This window comes from Mauremys reevesii, linkage group 4 (genome assembly GCF_016161935.1).
Source record: "Mauremys reevesii isolate NIE-2019 linkage group 4, ASM1616193v1, whole genome shotgun sequence".
Lineage (NCBI taxonomy): Eukaryota > Metazoa > Chordata > Testudines > Geoemydidae > Mauremys > Mauremys reevesii.
Window position 1 is genome coordinate 116,477,732 of NC_052626.1, and position 25,943 is coordinate 116,503,674.

The 25,943-nt window shown below is 46.4% G+C and overlaps 1 protein-coding gene and 1 pseudogene across 1 annotated transcript in view; both read right to left on the reverse strand.

The window, feature by feature from the left end:
- Positions 1-4,862, reverse strand: part of LOC120403840 (NACHT, LRR and PYD domains-containing protein 3-like) — a 47,282-nt gene extending 42,420 nt beyond the window's left edge. Inside the window, exons 1-2 of the mRNA XM_039535641.1 lie at positions 4,769-4,862; positions 3,871-4,175 (exon numbers count right to left, since the gene is read on the reverse strand). Of these exons, the coding sequence (XP_039391575.1) occupies positions 3,871-4,150 (280 nt within the window). The 5' untranslated portion in view covers positions 4,151-4,175; positions 4,769-4,862. The remainder of the gene's footprint in view (positions 1-3,870; positions 4,176-4,768) is intronic.
- The window catches only part of LOC120403834, a 282,366-nt pseudogene that overhangs the window by 102,263 nt on the left and 154,160 nt on the right, over positions 1-25,943 (reverse strand).

Genomic DNA, 25,943 nt, shown 5'->3' on the forward strand with positions numbered 1-25,943 from the left:
TATCAAGGAACTCAATTCATCAAAACCATCTATTAGGAATAGGAGTTTTTCTGGCTTCTCAAAGATTTCTTTAATTCGTCCTTTTCCATTAGGACAATTGTCTAAAACTAAATCAGCAACGCTTTTCTTTGCAGTAACAAGATTTATTTTTCTGCAATTTATATAGAAAACATAATCAAACTTTTTCTGATAGAGTTTTCCAGCTGCCCAGTCCAACATGATCTTTCTTGCTGTCATTGTTTTCCCAATTCCAGCAGCTCCCTGCAGCACAACAGTTTTTGGGCTTTGTTGATTTCTACCAGGGTCAAATAAAACATTAATCTTAGTGAGACTGGTCTGGTGAGCCATCAGTTCTGTGTGTTTCCTTCCTCTAGTGATTATTTCATGTTCTTTCTCCTCCCGCTGCCGATGTTCCTTTACAATAAGCAGTTCCGTGTATCTTTTGTCTAGACTCACATGTTCACCCATGTGAGCATTCCTATCTTCTATCATTTGGTATTCTTCTTGTATATGTTCTCTATACTTCTTCTGGTAATCTAATTCAATGACAATGGCATGAAGCTTTAGACATACTGAGTACAGTTGTTCAAACAAAGATCATTTGAACTGCCATTCATCGGTTATATCCAAAGGTTGGACAGGACAAGATATTGGTGACATTCTGTTCTTTCTGGTCTCCCAGCATTCCCACCATCATGTGACTTGACATTTTGCTAGAATTTTACATATTAAAATTAGTCTCTTGTCTTTTATTGTTTAATTATTTTGTACATGATCATCTCTCACCTTGGTTCTGATTCAGCAATGTCCTTAAGCACAGATTGAAGTCCCCTTACAATAAATGAGATTTGAGCATGCGCTTAAAGTTAAGAATTTGCTCAAGTGCTTTTCTGAATAAGGATAATTTAGCTCATTCCTTTTTTGGGGGGGGAGAGAGAAGGGTTGGTCCTTCTGATCTTTTCTTTTAGCTTTGTCTTATTTTTTCTATTCTCCTCCCTTTCTCCCCAGTAAGTACCGTTTGTCTTCTTTTGTTATTTCTAACTTCTTCTCTTCTTGTTCCCTGGTTATGTTTTATCTCCTCTCCTGTTTGCTAGCTCTTTTAATCCCTTTCTATTTTTCTCACCTCTAGATATTCTTCTTTGCTTCACCTTCCACCCCCATTCCTTGACCTTGATACTGCCACTCCAAACACTGGAGGATAGGATTGGACACTGGTATTTAGTTGGAGCCCATCTCTAATCCCGAATAGTGCAGTATGGGAAGTAGAGTGCCAGAGTTTCAGTGGACAGCTGACTTGCTTATGAAGGCCTTGTCTCCTCTATGGGCCAAGATTCCTAGCTTGACTTCATCTTCCATGATGCACCATGGTTTTCTATCTTGCTGGGCTGCATGGTGCATCATGGGAGATGTAGTCCAGAAAGGGAGCCTGGCCCATAGAGAAGAAAGGAGTCATGAGGCACATGAACTATGACTCAAATAGAGCATTCCAGCAGCATTTCAGAATGCTATGTTAAGAGTGTTAAAACATCCTTTAAAAGGTTTTAAACCATGGGCACTATTAAACCAGTTTACATACAGGCTGTGGACATAGGGCCAGACCATATGAGCACATTTTAGAAAAACAAAAATGTGTTCTAGCCTGAGTACGAGCACATAGACCAAAATGCATTAAATAACTTATCAGTGGACTATTTCTACAAATGGTCATCAGATATAATTCCTAATACAGTGTGAATTGACCCAATAAGTGTACAGCAAATGGCTTCTTCATAGGAAGCAGCCCTGCCTGTGTCAGTGTGGGATTTATCCCTCTTTAATGTTTTGGCCATAAAAGTTTTGTGTACTTGTTCTTTCTTTGTAACTCAGCACAGTCCTTTAATTACATTTATTGTTGTTCTCTGAGTTCCCCTTGTTTGAGATGCATCTTTCTATCATAATTGGACTAAGAGGTGGATGCAGTATTCTAAGTACAGTCTTACCAAAGCCTTTCAGAGAGAGATTATCATCTCCCTGCTCCTTGGCATAATGTATCTCTGCACAGGGTCCCAGATTCACAAATGTAAAACATATTTAATATGTGTCCCTTAGCAGTTTCACTCTTCCAGAAAATCAGTGTTCCCTACTGCTGCTTTCACCATAAGAGGAGTCATGCTGGCTGAAGGAGGCTCAGTGATGAAGATATTGCAAAAATCACTCTGAGATGTGCCGACTTGCCCTGTGCCCTCTGACCCTGTCCTGTTCCTCACATTCCCCAGCAGCACAGCTCCAATGGAGCCACACTGTCCTCAGGTAGACTGAGCTCTGAAAAACAGCTCATACAGCCCCAGGTCAGTTAGTGGCATGTCCAATAGGACTTGGAAAGGAAAGTGTTTCCCCCAACCCTGGCCTTGCTCTGGTGTTATTCCTCAGCTTTCTGCCCTAGCTCACCTCCCCCTCCATATGGATCCCATGACCACCACGATTGCACCAGCATGCACGGAGCTGACCTCCAGGCTCTGGGAAGGGGTAGCCCTTAGATACATCTCAAACAGAACAGATTTTGTTGTTAAAGAGCACTAGGTGTATTTGCAGGTCCCTTCAGCTTTCTGCTACAGAAGTGCAGGCAGCTGCCTCATCCTTTCACCCCCAGTGAATAGTTTGAGATTTAAAGGCTGTCCTCACAGGAAAAAAGTTTAGAGACAACTAACAAAAACAAAAAGACACGAGATCTCCCTGATTCTGAGGCTGGTGGCTAGTTCTAAAATGATCTGAGCTTGAGGTGTTCTAAATTACACCAATTGGCTGTGATCTCAAGGGGCCAGTGCACCTGCAGGAATTATTGGAGTACAATAGTGCTTGTTCCACAACCATACCTCCTCTGCTAGGGACTGCAAGAGATGCTGGCACGGAAGCAGCCCAGGCCACTACTCTGCTAACTGGGGATTCCCCTTCCAGTTTCTGCTGCACTTCTTGTGCCATCAGACCATGGCAAAAGAGTAGAACTCAGGGGAATCTGGGCCTATACTGCCAGTTCCCTCAAATCGCTTTCTCTTTCCCCCATTTCTCATTCTCAGTTTCTCCACTAAGATCCAATCTGAAAACTGAACAGGAACGCCATGCCATTTATCTAGGGAGGCCAGACAGCAAGTGTGAAAAATCAGGACAGAGCGCGGGGAGTAATAGGCACCTATATAAGAAAAATCTCCGAATATCAGGACGATCCCTATAAAATCGGGACATCTGGTCACCCTGCATTTATCACAGCTCTTTCTTCTGATGTCGCTTGCCTGTAAAGTATCCATATAGCAACTTGTGTGTTCCCTCTCATGCTGTAACGTCCAATTTCACACGCACACTAGGAAAATCCTGCAACCCTGCTTTGGATCACTCCAGCTCCCACTGGCTTTCCCTTGTGTCATGTGGCCAGTCAGCTGTTTGGTGAAAATGTACTTGGCCAGAATCTCTGCTGTGACCAGTTTCCAATTTCAGATCCTCATTTCTATGTCCCAGCTGCAGCACAGGTTACAGAAGCCTGGATGCTGTTCTAACTTGCATCAGCTACCAATGGTCCCCAAGGAACAGTCTCCCAGCTGGGGATGCACTCCAGTCACTCCTCCTCCCCACCTCCCTGTCCAGGACACTCTCTCTACACCACTTTGTTGGCTCTGGGGACACCCCCGCACTCAGGATTTCTGCAGATGGAGTGCTCCCCTTGTGTCTGCTGAGTAAAAAGGTAGTGGAGCAGGTCAGAGAATCTGATGTGGGCAACTCTGCTCTGAGTCCCCCTCATTTCCAGCTGGGATTCAGAATTTGTCATTCCCATTATCAGCCTGCTCTTGCTGCTGCCCTCGGGGAGACTCCCAGGTTTTACAGTAATTTTAGGTTTCTTACCTTTCTCTCTTTCTTCTCTGAGTTTAGCAGCAGCATCTCTGAAATTGAGCTGAGTGAAAACGTCTATGGTTACATCCATGGCAGCCTCTGCACCATAGAATTTCATCAGGAGGTTCTTAGTATCTATCCAGTCGGCATTCTCCAGCTGACCCTGGGGAATGTTACCGTTCCCCTTAAAGTCAGAGTGTGATAGTTTGTCTTTAAATCTTTTGAAGTCTTCCTGAGAAAGGTTGTCAAGGGCACGTACAAGCAGGTCACTGATGCTGCTTCGGTTTTCCATCACCAGTATCAGGGGGGAAAAAAACCTAAAATACAATGTAAAGTCCCATTATTAATAGTTAATATGGAATAACAACTCTTATTCCTATGTAGAGGGAAGAAATGTACCCTAGTGGTGAGAGCAGGTCACTGAGGCTTATAACTCCTCAGTGCTTTTCCTCACAAGTGACTCACTGGATAGCTAGTTTTGTCTTCCTGTGCTTCAGTTTCCCTATCTGTAAAATGGGGACTATTGTACTCATCTAACTCAGAGGGGTGTCATGCAGCTTAGTTACTGTTTGTAAAGCCAGTGGAAGTTTTAGGGTGAAAGGTGCTACAATAGTATTTATCATCTGAATAGACTTCTAAACACTGGGGTGGGGATATCTTCTTCAGAAAATAGCCTAGCCCAGTGTTGAATCTGTACATCAGAGTCCTGGAGTATCAGGGCCTGTTTCCTGAAAACCAGTGCTAGCTTGGAAAGCCTCAGGAGTATTTTGAATATCAGTGTAGCAAGTGAAGGGTAATTTCTGACAGTGATCAGCCCCCATAAATCAAATGAATAAACTATAACTACGTTAGATTGAAATTAGCCCATCCCAAGGCAAAATGCATGAAATGCAGAGAGTGATGAACTTACCATTAGCCAGACAGGTACTAGATCTGATGGGCCTCGTTTGTTTTGTTTCTCTCAGCTTTCTCGGTGCTCAAACAGATGCATTAAAAAAATAATCTAGGAGGAAGAACAAAAACTTGAGCAAATGGCTATTTTCTCAGCAAAGAAACAAAAACATCTCCAATTAAAGCTGATCTTCAATGCTTCCTTGATTTTTATAACAGGCCTCATATAACAACATATTGCCCAGCCACTGCACAAGGACATAAGTGAGTGACTTCCCTCTGCTCATCATGGGATATTAGGAAGGATCTCAAATGGCAAATTAGAGGATTTAAACGAAGATGGGATCATTTATTTTATTTATTCTTTGTTGAAAAATTAATGGCATGCATAGCCCTGTAGGGCACAGAGAGGAATACACAGCCACAGCCCCATGCACCTACTGGTATCATACAGTTGCAGGAACAGCTATAAAGACGCAATTACACAAACAAATAAAATTTTCATGTAACCAGTTAAATGGGTTCTGATTAGAAGATTTCATGATTTCAGGAATGTAGGCCACAAGGAAGAAGGAGCTGTGGGAATTGTTGTCACGGAGTGTGGGGGAGTCCGGCCCTGCACCCCTCTTCCTGGGACTCACAGTAACTCTCAGCCAGCCAGAAAAACAGAAGGTTTATTGGACAACAGGAACACAGGATACAGCAGAGCTCGTGGCCAGAGATAGGACCTTTCAAGCTGGCCCTTCTGAGGGTTCAGGGTGCTTGGATCCCAGCCTAGGATTCCCTGAACTCCCACCACCCAGCCCCAAACCGAAACTGACCCCACCCTCTCCACTCGGCTCTCTGCCTTTTCTAGTTTCCCGGGTTTCTAGTCTGCCCCACTCATGCTCTCTCTCTCCATTTCTCAGGTGCATTGTGGAGAGAATCTGTCCCTTCTTGCATCCCCGACATGCTGCTCAGACTCTCACGCCAAGAGAAAAGAAAAGAAAAACAAACAGAGTGCTTATAGTTTACAAGGAAATTGGCCCAGTCAGTGGAGGCGGAGCAATAGACAAGGGATATGGAGCAAGGGGGAAATGGGGAGGGAACGGTGCCTGCCTAGGGCTTAAAACAGGAGGGAAGGGACTGGCTGAGTGTCCTGAGAGCAGAGCTGGCAGAGAGCAGAGCTAAGGAAACCCTGGGGCTGGTGAATATCATTTCAGTGCTGTGTAAATCTTTACACTCCGGGGGAGAAAGTGTTAACTGATGCCCCGGCTTTCTGGGCTGACACTCAAAGCTTTTAGAGGCAGGTTCAGGTTGTGTCCTTCGCACTTAACCCAGCAGTGATAATACGAAGTAGCCACATAGGCACCTTTGAGTTCCAAATAACAGTTCTGACCCAGGGGCTAACTTGAAACAGAACAACAAAATGTAACCCTTGGAGGGGTGTGTGACAGGGTATTTTGGTCACTGGCAGGTATCCCTGTCAAAAACCAGGCAAGCCCTGGCTAGAGGCACCCAGGGAATGTGCAGCTCACAGTCGCCATTATGAGCACTGGTGCAGCGGAGTTCGTTGAGTGAGTTGGAACAAACCTTGTATCCCAGAGGGTTGCTGCTTCTGAGAGTTTATTCACCCACCTTTGCTGGAACATAAATTTTCAATTATGATCAACAGTGGGAAATCAATTAAAAATTCCTTATATTTTTGTGTGTATTTGAAATTGGCCCATGTCTGAGAGATTCCAGTGAATGTGTGAGAGAGTTGGGTGTTTGTGATATCTGCTATTCATTAGCTAGAGAGGTAAAACAAAAGTTGGGTCAAAACTTCCAAAAGGAGTTTTTTTAAATGTTTCCCTTAAACACTTTACTAAAGAGTTGGTTTTTTGTTTTTGTGGGGGAGGAGGGAATTAGACTATTCCAATTGCTTAGGGAGAGTCACTGTTTTGTGTTTGGTGAGGGAATTCAAACAATAAAGTTCACAGCAGAGGGACTGAAGTCCTCCTTTAAGTGATTTTCTCAATGCCAACTTCCTCCATATGTTTACATTAGAACTATAATGTTCTCTTTGTTCTCTTTCCCATGCGTAGATCTGCAAATATGTTTGCAAAATAGAACAAAATTTAGAACACTTTTCTTCCTTAAGGTTTAAATACAAGACATGTATCTGGAGATTGAATAAAGATACAATTATGAGATTACAGCCACAGTATTTCTAGAAGGAAACAAATAATTCAGACCTCCTCTTCTCTCCTAATAAGAGATTTAGAATCGCTTTGTAAAGCTGTATCTACTATGATTTAGTTCAACTGCAATATAATGCAGTCTGTGCTTAACCTGCATCGCTGAAGAAAGCTGGTTTGGGGTGAATTAACCTTTTTAAATTCACCCCCAAAAGGAAGCTGACAATTGTTGCAACAGAAAACATGTTCACATTTTCAAGCAGCTCCTGTTTTTTGTCTGCTCACTCAGCTTAAAATAAACTCTTCTCATTTTTATTGATAAGCTGTGAAAGAAGAAACTATCTTACAATGTTCTGTTCCTCTTCTCTGCACATGGAGGGAACATAAGGGAGGATGGGAGTAAGTAGCTTGTGATAGAGGACATGTCCACACTGCAGCTGGGAACATGCTTTCCAGTGCAGGTAGACAGAGATGTAGAAGTTCTGCTCACGCTAGTGTGCTAAAAATAGCAGTGTGGCCTTGATGGCCCTAGGCAGTAGCTTGGACTAGCCACCCAAATATGTACCCAGGGTGTTGGGCAGGATTGCCCTGGGATACTAGCTCAAGCAGAGCTGGTGCATGTCTGAATACTTTATTGGGAATTATACCTCCTGGCTGCGGGGTAGACATGCACACAGTGAGTTTCGTTTGGGCTAGTTGTATACGTTTGGTCACTAATGTAAGCTTTTGTGCTTTCAGTTCAGTGAAGTGGCACTTTCAGACTTTGTCAGCTACTGTGCATGTGAAAAAGGACCTGAGAGGGTGAAAAAAGAAAGGAGCAAAACTGAAGTGGTTGACTCTGACTTGGCCAGGATATGGTCTTAAATGAGCCAAATGCCTTCAACCAGGGGCGGCGAGTTCTATGGGCCCGTGGAGCCCAGGACCCACCAATAATCCAGAAGGTGGGCCCAGCTCCAGCAATGTTTCGGCCCCAGGCCCTGTGCTTTTGGGGTCCCCAGTTGCAATGCCGAGCGTTCTCACGGCAGCGGCAGCTCCCGGGAGAGCCCTCAGCAGCAACTGTGCTCACACCCCATTGGCCGGGAACCCCAGCCAATGGGAGCTGCCGGGGGCAGTGCTGGAGCTGCCTGGCCGCGCCTCCACAGCAGGGAGGGGGAGCGAGCCACCGGCAGCGTCTGAGCCCTGAGCTGAGCAGCAGCAGGGTCTGTCCCTGTCAGACAGACTCAGCCGGTGAGCTGTGGGGGCAGCCTGAGCCAGAGACACAGCCGGGGAGGGGGGGTTGGTGGGGACAAACACACACAGCTGGGGACAGACAGACACAGCCGGCGGTGGTGGGGGCAGCCAGACAGACACAGCTGAGGGTTGTGGGACAGACAGACACAAGGACACAGCCAGGGGGGGGTTGTGACACAGACACACACAGCCGGGGGTAGTGGGGACAGACAGACACAAAGACACAGCCGGGGGCGTTGGTGGGGCCAAACAGACACAGCTGGGGGGGTTGTGGGGACAGACAGATGGAGCCATGGGCGGGCAAAGGAGCAGCAATGGGCACCCCGGGGCTGGTATAAAATACACAGGATGGGGGGAGCTTCCTGAGGGGACTATAGCAACACCCCCCGCAGAGCAGACCCAGGTTGCAGCTGGCTCCGTCCATCACAGCCCCCTGCCCCACAGAGACCCACACAACCCTCTGCCCCCTCGAGAGACTCCCAATGACCCCTGTGCCCCTGTCACTCCTCTCCAGAGAGCCCTCCCCTTTGTGCCAGCCCGCTCCCCTCCCCCACTGCCTCCTCTCCTCCAAAGCTCCCTACAATCTCCCCCTTTGCCTTCCGCCCCCCAGCCCAGCCCAGCCCATTCCATTGGCCGGGAGGCTCCCAGTCTAGTGGCTATCAGGGCCCACGGGAGCTGCACCTGAGGCAGGGTGCCTGCCTGCAGATGCAGACCTGCCTGGCTGTGCCTCCACAGCACAGGGAGCGGGACCCACAGGTGAGCAAGCCCTGGTCATCATCATCATCACAGGCCCAGTAATTCTCTGGATATTTAATTTCACTGAGGCAAAATGTGTGCAATTTTATGGGTTGAATGATTGAATGACATAATACCCACCTGCCCGCATTGTCCATCACTAAGTCCAGTAATTTTGTCAAGTGTTTGTTGCACAACATGGTGGTGCCTACCCCTACCTTGTGCTTCAGGGGGTGATGGGGTCCAGGGCAGCCTGTTATAGCCTGTTATAGAACTACCTGATTAGTAATTGGATATGTTGGCTGGCATTTTTTTTTACGTGTTCGCTCCCCCTGATGTTAGAACCTGGCTACACCACTGGGGAGGGGAGCTTCCTAGACCTGTGCAGCTGGGGCTTGGGTGAATTTTGTGATACTGTGCCCCTCCCCAGCTACCACCCTACAGTCCCCACTCCTGCACTATGCTGGGCAAGGGGCAGCCCCATCCCCAGTGAGGCTATGGTGAGGGGTGGCAGCAGGGGAGGCCACATGTGATGGCAACCTCCCCCCTCGGTACCCACCATAGGAGAGGCGAGTGGGCTTTCTGGACCTGAGAGGGACCTAGGAGCATGTGCAGTGAACTGCGGGGGAGAGGAGGGGTCCCTCCCCTGGAGCTTGCTGCTGCCAGGGAGGGTGGAGGGGAGTCCTCTTTGGCCCTAGCCCTGGGGCAGCCTGTCTGCACCCCAAGTTCCTTATCCCCAGCCCTGCCCCAGAATCCTCACCTGACGGGAAAAACACACAACTTAAATTTGGTGGTCAGTTTAGAGTATCATAGAATATCAGGGTTGGAAGGGGCCTCAGGAGGTCATCTAGTCCAACCTCATGCTCAAGCAGGACCAATTCCCAACTAAATCATCTCAGCCAGGGCTTTGTCAAGCCGGGCCTTAAAAACCTCTAAGGAAGGAGATTCCACCACCTCCCTAGGTAACCCATTCCAGTGTTTCACCACCCTCCTAGTGAAAAAGTTTTTTCTTAATATCCAACCTAAACCTCCCCCACTGCAACTTGAGACCATTACTCCTTGTTCTGTCCTCTGCTACCACCGAGAATAGTCTAGATCCATCCTCTTTGTAACCCCCTATCAGGTAGTTGAAAGCAGCTATCAAATCCTCCCTCATTCTTCTCTTCTGCAGACTAAACCATCCCAGTTCCCTCAGCCTTTCCTCAGAAGTCATGTGCTCCAGCCCCCTAATCATTTTTGTTGCCCTCCACTGGATTTTCCAATTTTTCCACATCCTTCTTGCAATGTGGGGCCCAAAACTGCACGTAGTACTCTAGATGAGGCCTCACCAATGTTGAATAGAGGAGAATGATCATGTCCCTCGATCTGCTGGCAATGCCCCTACTTATACAGCCCAAAATGCTGTTAGCCTTCTTGACAAAGGCCAGAGGAGGGAGTGTTAGTGCCTGTGCGGACTTCTGGGAAGAGCATGGGGTGGAAGGGGATGCTGGGATGCTCTGGAACCACTCCTTCAAAGCCAGTCAGGACTCTGGGGGAGCCTCCTCTCTGAGCAGACTGTCTCCAGGGCAAGAAGCTTACACCTTCCTGGGTCTGACCTCAGAGCATTCAGCCTTTCCACACCATGCACTTTCCACAGTGAGTCCGCCCAGGCGGGCTCCTGGGGCAGCCAGAGGTCCCTGCACCCCAACTCCGCAGTCAGATGTGACTCTCAGCCAGACTGTAAAACAGAAGGTTTATTAGATGATGGGAACACAGTTTAAACAGAGCTTGTTGGTACAGAAAACAGAACCCCTCGGTCAGGTCCATCTTGCGGGGTGGGGAGCCCAGAACCAAGTTCTGGGTCTCTCCCCATTTCCCCAGCCAGCTCCAAACTTACACTCCCTCCTCTGGCCTCTGTGTCTCTTCCGGACAAGGAGGCCACCTGATCTCTTTGTCCCCAACACCTTCAGTTGGCATCTTGCAGGGGAAACTGAGGCACCCACACAGTATTCAGAGAAAATATTAAGAACATTCCCACTTCATCACAACAGGTGCAACAAAATATAATACTGTATATTGAAGTAGGCAAGTGCTGCTTCTGACTTTCCACTTTTAATTGACCCTTGTAATCTTGTGGCGCTGACGCGTTGTAGCTTCATTTTATATCGGCTTACAGGGCGGGAGCGGGGGGGCACCACCATTTTGGGCCCCACCAAAAATTATACAAACCTGCCGCCTATGCCTTCAACCACAAACAGGAAGTTGCCAAGCCCCTGCTTGCATCATCTTTAAGGCCAGAAGGGACCATCATCATCATCCAGTTTGACCTCCTTCACATCACAGGCCACATAATCTCATCCACCCTTCTCCTGTCAAAGACCCCTAACCTCTGCCTGAGGTACTGACAGCCTCAGATCATGATTTCAAGTGACAGAGAACCCACCATTTACACCAGTTTAAACCTGCAAGTGCCTGGAAGCTGCGATGAGTGTTACAAAGCAGCCATCAGTGCAAGGTGCACATGATGTTTGTGTGGGGAACAGGGGGACTAGAAACAGGTTTGAAAAATTATAGAACACGGCAGCTTGTCGTTGTTTGCCAGAGACACACAGCAGTGACAAACAGCACTAGAGAGCCAGCATTCCCAATGGAGACACACTACGGCCCTTGTTCTGCAAAGTCTTACTTATATTTTAAATAAAAGCATCAGGTGGAAGCTGAGAGCAGAGCTCATTTAGATCCCAATCCTACAGAGGCTTTTATGTACCTGCTTAACTTTATGCTGTGTAAGTAGTGCATAAACAGTACTGTATTCCAACAGTAGTCAGTGGAGCTACTGTTGGAATAATTAGTATTTATGCAGGGTACTACCATGACACTAATTTAACCATAAATGCCTTTACTAAATCCAAAGATTGAACAGAATTCACACAATTACTCTCATCATGTCTCAAAAGCCTAAAAAATAAGTAATTTGCTACATCCAAACAGTAAACAAAAATTAAGATACTTACAAACAGGCTAAACCCAGAGTGCTTAGTCCATATTGGTCGGCTTCAACTTGGTTTAGGCAGGTATTAACAAAGAACTGTTTGAGAGTTTACTTTTTAATACCCTTTAATCAGTGATGTCATTGCTAATTATCAGACTTTAGCTAAGCCCAGAAGAAGGAGTTTATTACCTAGTCAATTATTTACTACACCTGGTTCCCAGTTTAACCCTGTTTTATTTCTATTACTTCAGCCCAAACCATAAATAAAGATAACACTGGTATTTCAAAAGGTCCCTGCAAGTTTAACACAACACCTGCTCTCTCATGATCTTATTCTTTTTGGTCACATGCTTTGGACCAATGGCTCATGCTAATATCCCAGCTCAATTTAAAACCATAGCTCACCCAAATGTAATGTGGGCCTATATTTCTACAGCTACTTACAGTTAAAGCACACATATAAGTCTTTGCAGTATAGGGCCTATAAGAACTCCGTTTTCAGCTTCTACCAGATAACAGTATTTAAAATTATTTTCCTTCTAATGCAAATGTTGCTCCACTGCTCTAGGTGCTTTTCCAAATATAAAATATGCCATATAAAATAATTGACCCTATATACACCTAGTATAATGTAATAAATATTGTATCATGTCGTAATAGAATGTATTCTTAAAAAGTTCCTTGGTTATAGAAATGGAACCTGGCTACTGTTCTGGCAGACATGGCTGCTCAGTAGAGAACTCTGCTGATTCCGTGTGCTGCATGAAGGTTCTAGGTGAAGGCCAGTCTCTGGAAGACAGGATCCGAAAAAGCTTGATGCTGACAGCAAGAAAACACTTCAGAGTCAGTTACTAGAACATAATTGATAAACATAAAAGATCTCGCAGATCATGAGGGAGATAGAGTTATGGACTTGAAATCCTGGGCATCAGTGACTGACTGGTGCAGATAAGAAGCATTTCCAACAAGAAAAGAAACATCTAATCTATTCCGGTCATAGTGATAATGTACACTCAGAGGGAGTAGTACACATTATGACAGATTCTGCGGAAAAAGCACTTACCATCTGGGAACCAATGTATCATATATGTTAGATTCCAACCCAAATTCCTACAGATGTCAATTACACAATGTGATGCTCAGATAGAGAAACCTACTGACAAAAATAAAGATAAGTTCTACAACTGCCTCCTATATTTCTCTTCCAAATCAAGAAGAGTAGGTGGATGAAGCATTTCAAAACAAATAACAGAATTATCCATAAGAAAAGGCTTGGTAGCAATGGGGGACTTTAACTACCCAGACATCTGTAGGAAAAGTAATATGGCAAAACAAAAAATCTCCAGTTAATGTCTTCAAGTGTACTGGAGACAGCTTTTTGTTTCAGAAAGTGGAGAAAGTAACCAGCGGAACAGCCATTTTAGACTTGTTTTGACCAACAGGGAGGTAGTGATAGCAAATCTGAAGGTGAAAAGCAATTTTGGTGAAAGTGAGCATGAAATGGTAGATTTCATGTTTCTAAGGAAAGGAGGGAGTGACAGCAGCAGAAAAAGGACAATAGACTAAAAAAAACCCAGATTTTAATGAACTCAGAGAACTGGTAGCCAAAGTCTTATGGAGAGACAATCTAAGGGAAAAACCTTTTCAGGAGAGCTGTCACTTTCTCAAAGAGGCAATATTAAAGGCACAATTGCATATTATCCTGATGCAGAGGCGCTGACTGTCTAATGTGCTGTGGGCGTGCTCCCCTCTGGCTCTGCCCCAGGCCCTCTCCACATTCCACCACTTCCCCCAAGGCCCCACCCCTGCTTTGCCTCTTCCATCCCCCACTCTGACTCTGCCCTGCCTCTTCCTTACCCTTTCCATCCTCTTCCCCGAAGCGTGCCCTGCCCTTGCTTCTCCCCCTTCCCCACCAGCACCTCCTGCACACTGCAAAACAGCTGATTGCAGTGGCTAGGAGATGCTGATCATCGGGGCTGCCAGCAGGTAGGAGGCACTGTGGGGAAGGGGAAGGCGCTGATTGGGCGGGCTGCTGAGCACCCACCATTTTTTCTGTGAGTGTTCCAGCCCTGGAACACCCATGGAGGCAGCACCTATGTCCTGATGTGAAGGAAAGACAGGAAGAATAGTAAGAGACCAATATGGCTCCATCAGGAGTTCTTTAATGATCTGAAAATCAAAAAGGAATCCTACAAAAAGTAGAGAGATGGACAAAATGCCAAGGAGGAGTACAAAAGAATAGCACAAGCATGTACGGACAAAATCTGAAAGGCTAAGGCATACAGTTAATTACACCTAGCAAGGGACATAAAAGGCAATAAGAAGTGATTCTATAAATACATTTGAAACCAGAGAAGAATGAAGGAAAGTGCAGGTCCTCTACTAAGCAGGGAAGGAGAGCTAATAACCGATGACATGAAGAAGGCTGAGGTGTTCAATTCCTATTTTACTTCAGTCTTGGGTAATGGTGACCAGATACTCAAAACAATTAATATCAACAAGAGGGAAGGAACATAAGCCAAAATAGGGAAAGAACAGGTCAAATAATGTTTAGATCTGTTACATGTATTCAAGTGGACAGGGCCTGATGAAATCCATCATAGGGTACTTAACAAACTACCTGACCCAATCTTGAAATGGCTAGAAATTCTCTTCAAGAAGTCATGGAAGACAGTTTTGGTCCCAGAGGACAGGAGAAGGGAAACATAGTACCTGTCTTTAAAAGGGGGAACAAAGATGACCCAGCTTAAGTTCAATACCTGAAAAGATACTGGAACAAATTATTAAACTATTACTATATAAGCAACTGAGAGATAGTAGGGTAATAACTGATAGCAAGCATGGATTTGTCATACACAAATCATGCTAAATCAACCTAGTTTCCTTCTTTGACTGGCCTAGGAGATAGGGGAGAAGCAGTAGACATGATATATCTTGATTTTAGTAAGGCTTTTGACTCAGTCCCACATAAGTTTCTCATAAGCAAACAACAGAAATATGGTCTAGATGAAATTACTATTAGATGGGTGAATAACTGGTTTAAAGACAGCATTCAAAGAGTAGTTATCAATGGTTCACTGTCAGACTGAAAGGGCATTCTAGTGAGATTCCACAGGCATAAGTCCTGGGTCCAGTACTGTTCAATATTTTCATTATGACTTTGATGATGGAGTGGAGAGTATGCTTATAAAATGTGTAGATGACACCAAGCTGGGTGGGGCTGCCAGCACACTGGAGGACAAGATTAGAATTCAAAACTACCTTGACAAATTGGAGAATAGGTCTGAATTCATCAAGATGAAACTCAATAAAGGTAAGTCCAAAGTATGTCACTTAGGAAGGAAAAAAAATCAAATCCACCACTATAAAATGGGGAATAACTGGCTAGGCGGCAGTAGAGTTCTGGTGGTTATAGTGGATCACAAATTGAATAGGAGTCAACAATGGAATGGAGTTGCGAAAAAGGGGTGCATTAATAGGAATATCATATATAAGACAGAGGAGGTGATTGTCCCATTCTACTCAGCACTGATGAGGTGTCAGCTGGAGTACTGTGTCCTGTCCTGGGTGCCATGCTTTAGGAAAGATATGGACAAATTGGAGAGCATCAGAGGCAAAAAAAAATGAAAAAAAAAGAAAAAAACCTGAGAATGAAAGAAAAAAAAAAAAAAAAGTAGTTTTGAGAAAGAAAGAGAACTCCTCTCCCTCCCCTCCACATTTTTTTTGGCCTCTCTCTCATGCAGTAGACAGCCCATACCCCCCCCCCCCCAAGCCCCCAGGAAAGGGAAAAAACAACATTTCATCTCTTCATCTGTTCCTGACACCATCCTCTGGCATAACCCCATAAACCCTCCCTCCCCCCTCCTCCTATATTTAGACCAGGGGCCGCAGGGCCTCCCAGTCCTCCACAGAACTGACAAACTAACAGCTCTACTCTCTAACTGAGAGACTAACAACCCAGAAGCCACATGCAGCAGCTCTTCAGAGCCATGCAGCTCCTTGTATAGGCTTGCACTCTAGGCTGGGGCTACAGCAGGCGGCAACAATTCCAATGTGCGAGGCTGCTCTCCTCCTCTCTCCTGCTCCCTGCCCTGTCCCCACCCCAACCCACCCCCCCCCCCCCCTCTCCCCTTGCCCTCCCCTCCTCCCTCCCCCCCCCTCCTGCTCTCTCCCCTGCATGCCATGAAACAGCTAAGGGGGAGGGAGGGAGAGAGGAGGGTTTGGGTGGGGTGGGGTGGGTGGGGTGTGGTGGGAGTGGGAGGGGGCTGAGGGATGGGGGACTGCTGACATATTACTGTGGCTCTTTGGCAATGTACATTGGTAAATTCTGACTCCTTCTCGGGCTCAGGTTGGCCACCCCTGCTCTAACCACTCCTCCCCAGCAGTGCTAGCTAAGTCGGCCCCTCCAGCAATGCCTCCTGGGCCAACCCAGTCCCCTCAGAGGCTGGGATTTAGGAGAGGAAAGGGAGCAAAAACCAAGGTCTACCCTCATTTGTGGGGGAAAGGAAACTAGCTCAAGGTTTAACCCACCTCAACTCAGCCCCACGTGGCACCTGATTCCTACCCTGAGTGCTTTACACCTCACTTGCCTGATAGACAAACACGTCCATTCAACGGGATCCACAGAGACTGCTAGAGAGACAGAGGATGAGTGAGGCCAGGTCTGCACTACACACTTAGATTGGTATAATTATGTCACTAAGGGGTGTGACAAATCCACACTGCTGAGTAATGTAGTTACACCGACCGACTTAACCCTCCATGTAGACAGCACTGTGTCGGCAGGACAGCTTCCTCTTTTGACATAGCTACTTTCTCTTGAGGAGATGGATTAACTACGCCACAGGAGAAGTTCTCCTGTCAGCTTAGTATCATCTTCACTAAAGCACTACAGTGGTGCAGCTGCACTGATGTATGTGAAGACAAGCCTTGAGAAAAACTCTGTTTTTTCATTCTCTGCGGAGTGGCCAGTCACTTTTTGTGGTGAGTAAATTTAACACCACTACAGAGATAAAAGATTTTCTGTGTATGTCGGAGGGGGAGCAAATGAACTGCAATGGAAGGTGGGAGTAGGTGACTGGTGGGGGACTCTGTGGTGAGGAGACAGGAGGGAGGAGTGAGTCTGGGGTCAGAACAGCAGGAAGGTAGAAAGGAGCAGATGTTTCTGTTTGCGGCTGGCCATTTATCATCTCACGGCAAATTGTCTGTTTAGTTTCATCACCCTCTCTTGTGAAAAACAACAATCCACGCACTGAGCTTTATTCAGATGAATGGATTGATTTCAACCAGACTGCTCACCAGAGCAAAGCTACGCAAGTGCCTAGATATTTCCATGGTGGGCCCTTATTTTTTTTTCTCTGAAGGGACCATTGAGTTCATTATGCCTGTCAAGGCCCACAGTGCTGAAGAGACGCCACCAAAGCATCCCCCATGTGCTTCTTTACTGCATCATTTAGTAAAGACCCCCAACTCAGACCTTCCAATTCTTAGCCCCCTAAATAATCCTGGAGGAGATTTACAAGGGTGAGGAAGAATCTAGACTAATGAACTTCCCACCAGGAGAAGACAAATGTAGGAGCAAGCAGAAAATTGTCCGTTTAGTTTTATGTCCAATCAACCAATTATTCATAGGGTCTAAGGTGGGGTGGGGAACCTCCATCCTGCTGCTTCATTTCATATAGCCCACGGCAAGTCTCTGTGCCACAGGCCAGACACCCCGAGCTTCAGCATGCCCTCAGTAGGGCTGGAGCTGTAAATGTCGACTCCCCGGCATGTCCCTGCAGCTCCTACAGGTGGAGGGGAATTCAGTGACTCTCTGCACACCTCCCCCAGAGCAGCCTCCGCAGCTCCTATTGGCTGTGGTTCCCAGCCAATGAGAGCTGCGGGGCTGGTGCCTGCAAGCACAGGCAGTGTGTAACGAGCAGAGCTGCCGGACACCTCAGCCTGGGGCCAGACATGCTGTCCATTTCAGGAGAAATAGAGCAACGCAGGGCCAGGGCAGGCAGGGATCCCAAGGTAAGTGCCTCCTGGTCAGAGCCTGCATCCCATATCCGCTCCTGCACCCCCATCCAGAGTCCCCTCCTGAACCCAAACTCCATCCCAGATCCTACACCCCGACCTGCACCCCAACCCCCTGTCCCAGCCCTTAGCCCTCTCCCACACCCAAACTCCCAGCCAGTGACCTGCATCCCAAACCTCCTAACACACCTCCAACCCCCACAGCCAGAGCTGAATCCTCTCCTGTACCCCAATCCCCTGCCCCAGCCCTGAGCCTATTCCCACATTCCAAACCCCTTGGCTCCAGCCCAAAGCCTGCACCGGCAGCTGGAGTCCTCACCCCCTCCTGCACCCCAACTCCCTGCCCAAGCCTGCAGCCCCATCTTGTACCCTGAACCCCTCATTTCTGGCCCCACCCAGAGCCTAGGGGAAGCTCCAAGCCTCCTCCCTCTCTCTGCAGGGCTATGGGTGGCCCTACACTGATTTTTCCGTGGGTCAATGGCCCCTGATAGAAAAAAGGTTCCCTAGCCCTTATCTAAGGCCAGAAGCTCACAGGGCAGAGAACTTCCCCCAAATAATTCCTGTTTGAACCAAAGCAGATTTTTTCAATGAACATCCACTCTTGATTGAAAAATTGCCAGTGATGGAGGCACCACCACAGCCTGTGGTAAGCTGTTTCAATGATTAATTCCCCTCAGTAGTTTAGGGGCACAATGTCAAACAAACATTCAAAACCCAGCCTTGGGATGTAACTGCCTATCCTGACCCCTAAAGCCTGACCCACCTGTCACTGTAAGCCCCTTACCTGGGGTATTACTTCTAGGGTCAAGATTGACAAATGGCCAGAAATAAGGGGTAGCATGTGTAACGATGCTGGTTCTGGTAGTGGGACCCAACTGAGAGTGCCCATTCAGGACAAATTGCTTAAAACATGGCAGTTACATCCCAAGGCTGGGTTTTTTTCCACCTCTAAGGCAAACCAAACCAGCCAGACATAGAGGATTTTGGTCTCACCCCACTGACTAACCACAAGTCACACAAGCAATTCCCGTAGATGCTCCAGTTTCCCAGTAAAACTACCAGTGCCACTCGTCCTGGAGATGAATGGTTATGAAAACCAACACCCAAGTAAAAGAAAAAAGGTTCTCTTGATCCCAGAGAACCAAGCCCCAGACCCAGGTCAATATACAGATCAGATCTTACCCACAAATCACGCTGTTGGCAATCCTTTAGAATCTAAAATCTAAAGGTTTATTCATAAAAGGAAAAAGATATAGATGAGAGTTAGAATTGGTTAAATGGAATCAATTACATGCAGTAATGGCAAAGTTCTCGGTTCAGGCTTGTAGCACTGATGAAATAAACTGCAGGTTTAAATCAAGCCTCTGGAGTACATCCCCCGCTGGGATGATCATTCAGTCCTTTGTTCAGAGCTTCAGTTTGTAGAAAAGTCCCTTCAGAGGTAAGAAGCAGGATTGAAGACAAGATGGAGATGAGGCATCAGCCTTTTATAGTCTTTTCCAGGTATAAGAACACCTCTTTGTTCTTAATGTGGAAAATTAAAGCAAAATGGAGTCTGGACAGTCACATGGGCAAGTTCCTGCATACATTGCTGAGTTACAAGGCGTATCTGCCTCCTCTCCATGGGTCAATTGTATAGCTAATGGTCCTTAATGGGCCATCAAGCAGGCTGCGCAGAGCTAACACCAACTTGTCTGGGGTGTCACCCAGAAGCACAGCATATGTTTGAAATACAGACAGTACAGAGCCAATATTCATAACTTCAACTACAAAATGACACACGCATACAGACAGCATAATCTTAACCAGCAACTCATAACCTGGTCTTAGACACCTTATAAGACCCCCTTTACATAAGATTTGGTGCCACTACAGGACCTTGGTTGCAACCATGTTCTATATGGTCCCAGATTATATCAATAACATCACAGCATGTGATACCTCCCACCCCCAAAAACTCTTCCCACTGCCCTCCACCAATCAGAGTGGGTTTCACCCCTGTAGGACTTCCCCAATAAGGGATGTGACTAAAAGGGGCAAGTTCTGGGGCAGGATGACCCATCAGGAAGATGTCCATGTGACCCCTCTAAGAACGTCTCCCTCTACCAATTGGAGTGGGTTTCACTCCCATAGGATCTCCCTGAAAGCAGGGTTTGGCTAATCAGGGCAAGTTCAGCGGTGGGGAGACCCTTCCAGAAGAGGTTGTGTAACCCCTCTAAAAAACCTCCCACCACCCTCTACCAATCACCATGAGTTTCACCCCCATAGGCCCTCCCAGAAGGGAAACATGCACCAAGCAGAATAGGTATTTCACAAGAATCTAGGCTGGACACCTTCGATCTCTGGAGCTCAGCAGTTGTCCAGTTAGCAGCACCAACCCCGGAATCCCTATCACTTCATGAAAGAGGCCGTCTTGTTTCAAAAGCATGTTTCTCAGAAATCGTGGAAATGTTGAGGGGAAACATGGCCTCCTTCATCATCATCACTGAGAGAACTATGGAATTCATTTTAGCCCCAAGGGCACTTGATCACCTGTGAGGAGGATCAAACAAGGATCAAATTCCACATTCTGAATTGCTCAGAATAAACCCAAGTTGTGAAGAGAAGGGGTGGGGTTCCTGACAAGATCAGCAGTGTTCTGTATCAGGAGCAAGTTCTTACCCTGCCTGATAAGGAAGAGGCCATTCCTGTGCACAGAGTTCTCATGCAGGGCCCATTACCTCACAATAGCAGGTGATTAAACTTCAGTGCTGGAGTCCCCCACTGTGTGTTAAGGGCTGGCAGTAGGAATAAGCCACTGCTCACAGCCTTGCCCCACAAGGGATCTGAATTTACTCCTTCCTGAACAATGTCACAGAGAGAAGGGAAATCAGTGGCAGGTGCCAGTGGAATTGAGGGATGGGGATAGAGTGTAAAGGGAAGATGAAATGTTTAAAGCAGCACATGCAGGTGTGTGGATATAGGTACAGACCCAGAGGGAGGTGATGCCAGGGAGCCAGTGCAACTGGGGCAGGGAGCAGGGTGTGGACTCCAGAAGGCAGGGGAGCAGAGGCAGGAAGAGGAGCTGATGCAGCAGGATAGGAATGAGGAGATCGAAAAGGAGCTGAAGAAGCTAGTAAGGGGGTGGTAGGGAGACACAAGTGGGAATTGGGCAGGAAAACTCAGTGGAGAGTGTTTGCTGGAGCCCAGTAGGACATATAGCAACTGTTTGCTGGTTTGCTGGTTAGCAAAAGTGCTGCAGTGATGGTGTCTGGGCAGAGTGCCATGGTGCAGTGCTTCCACACTAGCTGTCTACTTTCAGGGCAGTTTTACCCTGTATCCACAGAGAACGGAGTCTATCTTTGCAGTTTTGATGCCCTTGGGGGACTTATACGACAGTTGTTGGCACAGTAATGGATTGTGAAAAGTCAGGAAAGGCGTTCTGGGAGCCATAGGCAGTTATGGGAGATGGGGTCAAACACCCATAACTCACCAGGCAGTGGGACCATTTCCATTTCCTACTCCCAGCGTGTCACCCTAGCTGGATGAAGAGCAAAGCAGCAGCAAAGTGTGACAGCACCAAAACATAGGTCCCTCCACATGCAAGGGGGGTCATGTACTCACCCAGCACCTCGTCAGCTGGCACCAGGCTGTCAGCAGTACAGGCTGAAGAATGGAAACTCAATTCTCCAGCTGGTTCCACCTCAGCTAACCCCTTCCAGGGCCCAGAGAAGGATAAAACCACAAGAAAAGCAAACAGCCCGTCCCAATGTGCCATGGGCTTTCCCATCTTAACCCTGCCCCAGTTGTGGGGAGGGACTAGACGACCTCTTGAGGTCCCTTCCAGCCCTACATGTCTGTGACTCCCTCAGGGAGCCTCTGGCCAGCCACAGCCTAGCTCATTCTTCTCTGGGCACCCCCAGAAAGTGTCCTGAGGTGACTGTTCTTAGCCCAACTCGCCTTCCTATCAGGGTGCCTGGACCATCTGCAGTCATAGGAGCAGGCTCTGCCCTTGGTCAGGCCTCACCCTAGGAGCTGAGGACTAGAGGCTTGTGCTGCTCCCAGAGCCACCTCCTGCAGGGCCAGGCTTCTCCCCTTTGAGATTCCCTCCAGTCTTGACTTGCCTGGCAGGTGCGGCAGCGCAAGGCTACTTGAACCCGTGGCAGATCTCTAACCCCTTCATGTCTGGTGCGGGATCTGGATGCCCCATCTTACCAGCCTTACTCAGACACAGCCTTACTCAGACACAGCTGTCTGGACGTGGGGCAGTGCAGGGGAGAGTCACCCAGAGTGTATTAGGGTCAAATTCCAGTTTGAGTTACACCCTGTGCAGCCCCTTTGGCTTCTGCAGGAACAGCCCTGCACTGGCAGGAAGATCCTGGGTCTTGTTCACGTGTCACTTCTATGGGTCAGTAGAGCTGCACAGATGTAACTGAGGGCAGAATTTGGCCCTTGTGACTCAGAAACCTATTGGCTCCATCCCAGTCCTGTGACAGAGGAGTTACCATATCAAACAATCCAGGTTTAGTAGGATAATCTACTGCATGGCTTGCTTCAATCGCTACAAATTCACCTACTGAAAATCCAGTTTATGGCTACTAACTTGCCCTTGGTATGGAGGGAAACAAATATACACTTCTTCAGAGAGAAGAAACATTTTAAAAGCAGACATAATATGCTCTACATCTTCCCCAGAGAATGATGAGAGATGAGGAGCATTTGGAAACAGGTGGGTGACACCTTCTCTGCACTCTCATTGCTAATCACACCTCAGCCAGGCATTACTGTCACTCCAAGCACCTGGAGGCAGACAGAGCCTAGGAAAATCCACCTCCACATCCATTGGAGGCTCAGATTTTATGCCCAATAATTTCTCCAATAGTCCTGGGGCTCTCCCTAAAACATCTCTGTGGTGTTGCACCCCCATAAGGCTTTATGGAAATATGCTTATGAATGTATATATGTCATAACTGGAATGTTTTATGCTACATATGCCATGTAACATATCTCTGTAAAGCTTATGATCTACTGAATATATTCATCCTATTTGTATGCATGTACCATTTTTATATTCGAAGTTATGAATATTGGGCTGTGTACTTGCTTGTTTCTAAGTAGCCTTAGTAAAGCATTTGGTCAGCTTCTTTAGAGAGGAATGTGCCAGTTAAGTGCCCAATCAAGAAGCACTTAATGGACAATGGATCTTGGAAGGCTCCAATCCACATAAGAAGTCTACCTGAGGATGTTCAAGGTAGCATGTGAACAATGGCTGCTACCTGCAAGTTCTGAGTCATGCATGGACATGTTACTTGCCCAGGTGACTCCAGATTTCCATTTTGTAGCTGGATTCTACACTGGGGGAGGGAAGGGTGTCCACCCACAAAAGAAAGTCTATTGAAGCCCATTGAAGACACCTCCATTTGGGGTCTTCAGCTGGCTCAAAAGATAGCCTCTCTACCTCCAAAGGATACCTGAAGGAAACTGGAACAAAGGACATTAACTATGGGGTGTGTGAGTGATTGCTGGACCCAGATTAGAAGAAGACTAGACTGTAAAAGGACACTTACTGGAACACCTCTGAGGGTGAGGTTTTATCTGTATTCAGTTTTCTTACTTTATTAGACATAGACTTGTGTGTCCTATTTTATTTTGCTTGGTAACACTGCTCTACAGCCAAAATGCTTCTGAAATAAATGTAGTCAAACTTTACTAATTCTGGGTCACTGAGAATGAAAATGATGCTTAAAATTGTTGATTGGCTCTAATTTTCAAGTTATGCTATTGGGTCAGTATATACGACCCTTGACTTGGGAATAGCGGAGGATAAGTGAGTTATAAAGGGAAGGGAGCTCAATTTAAACCAGAAATGACTAAAATACATCTTTGACTGGATCTATGAATAAATCTATGACTGGGTTTGGACAGTACTTGCTTTTTAGGTAAAACAATGAATGATGCAATCTGAAGCTGGTATTGCGTCATACATGATATGAATTGCATCATGTTATTCCTAGAAGTCATGGATGATGCAGACATAATGAAGCTTACATCACTCTGCTGAACAAATTGCCCTATATCAGCTCTAGAAATCATACAGTGTCGTGCTCTCTTATTTGTCAGTGTTTGATTTTGCAAAGGGACACATTTCTGTTTAGCCAAAGTGAGCAGAGATGCCTTGTACTTGTGTGAACAGTGCAGATAACTTCTGCTATGTTTGTGGTGAAGTGACTTTTGCATCACAAAAGCGCAGTATAAGCACTATGGTTAAGAAAGCCTATCACCTTTATTTTGGCTGCAAAATTGGAGATCAGGACAAGAGGTGGGCCCCACACATATGCTGCAACACTTGTGCAACAAATCTTCGCCAGTGGTTGAACAGGAAAAGGAAATCTATGCCTTTTGCAGTGCCAATGTTTTGGAGAGAGCCAACAGATCATACCAGCAATTGTTACTTCTGCATGGTGCCTCCAGTTGGGAAAGGTGTGTCAAAGAAGAAAAAGTGGACTGTGCATTATCCAAACATTCCATCAGCTATACGCCCAGTACCCCACGGAGAAGGATTGCCGGTTCCTGATGCACCAGAATCATTCTCACTTGAGTCAGACGAGGAAGAGGAAGAGGATGAAACTTCTGGTCCTGAACCATCAATGTCACAAGACCCACATTTTCTCCCATCCTCCTCCTCTGAACCAGACCTCATAACACAAGGTGAACTGAATGACCTTGTCAGGGATTTGGAACTACCCAAGAGTAAGGCAGAGCTGTTGGGCTCCAGACTACAGCAGTGGAATCTCCTGGCAGGTGATGTTAGGGTTTCCATGTTCCGTGACTGTCCAAAGGATCTTGTCCCATTCTTCTTCATGGAAGGTGATCTTGTAGCCTGCAACAACATCGATGGTGTGATGGCAGCCCTCAACATCGTTCACGATCCAGATGAGTGGAGACTGTTCATTGATTCATCGAAGACGAGTCTTAAAGCTGTTTTACTGTATAATGGCAATGTTTTGCCATCAATTCCAGTTGGTCATGCAGTCCATATGAAGGAAACCTATGACAACATGAAACAACTTTTGAGGTGCATAAACTATGACCAACATCAGTGGCAGCTTTGTGGCGATTTGAAGGTTGTTGCTCTCTTGCTTGGTCTGCAGACTGGATACACAAAGTACTGCTGTTTTCTCTGCAAATGGGATAGTCGTGCAAGAGATTCCCACTACATCAAGAAAGATTGGCCACTCCGACAGTCATTGGAGCCTGGGAGGAAAAGTGTTCAGCATCCACCACTTGTTGAATCAAGGAAGATTTTGTTACCACCCTTACACATCAAGCTGGGTCTGATGAAGAACTTTGTCAAGGCCATTGACAAAACACAAGCAGCTTTCAAGTACCTCCGTGGAAAATTTCCAAGGTTAAGTGAAGCTAAGATAAAGGAAGGTGTCTTTGTTGGTCCTCAGATTCGTGAACTTCTTTGAGATGATGCATTTGACCATGCACTGCGTGGCAAGGAAAAGATGGCATGGAAAGCCTTCCAGTTAATGGCAATAAATTTTCTCGGAAACAACAAGGCAGACAACTACAGGTTGTTGGTGGAAAACTTCCTCAAGGCATACAAAAGCCTTGGTTGCAACATGTCACTAAAGATACATTTTTTGCTCTCTCATCTAGATTTTTTTCCACCTAACTGCAGAGCAGTGAGCAACGAGCACGGCGAGCGATTTCACCAGGACATTGCAACAATGGAGAAACGCTATCAGGGCAAATGGAGCCCATCAATGCTTGCAGACTATTGCTGGACAGTGACAAGAGATGCTCCATTTAATGAATACAAGAGACAAGCCAAGAAGCGCCGAGTAGACACTGAATAGGACTAAACTATGTACATAATAGTTTTTTGCCTTTTGTTTCATAATAAATTTTAGTTAGATAACCCTTTTGCTGATTTACATAAACAGGACAGGTGAAATATTATCATGTAAAGCAACCATAAACACATGAAAAGACCTACGTTTACAATTTATGATTAAAACTCTACTATCTACACAATATACATAGACATAAAATGTAAAAACTTAAATATCTTAGAAACAGTAGCCAATCAGTTG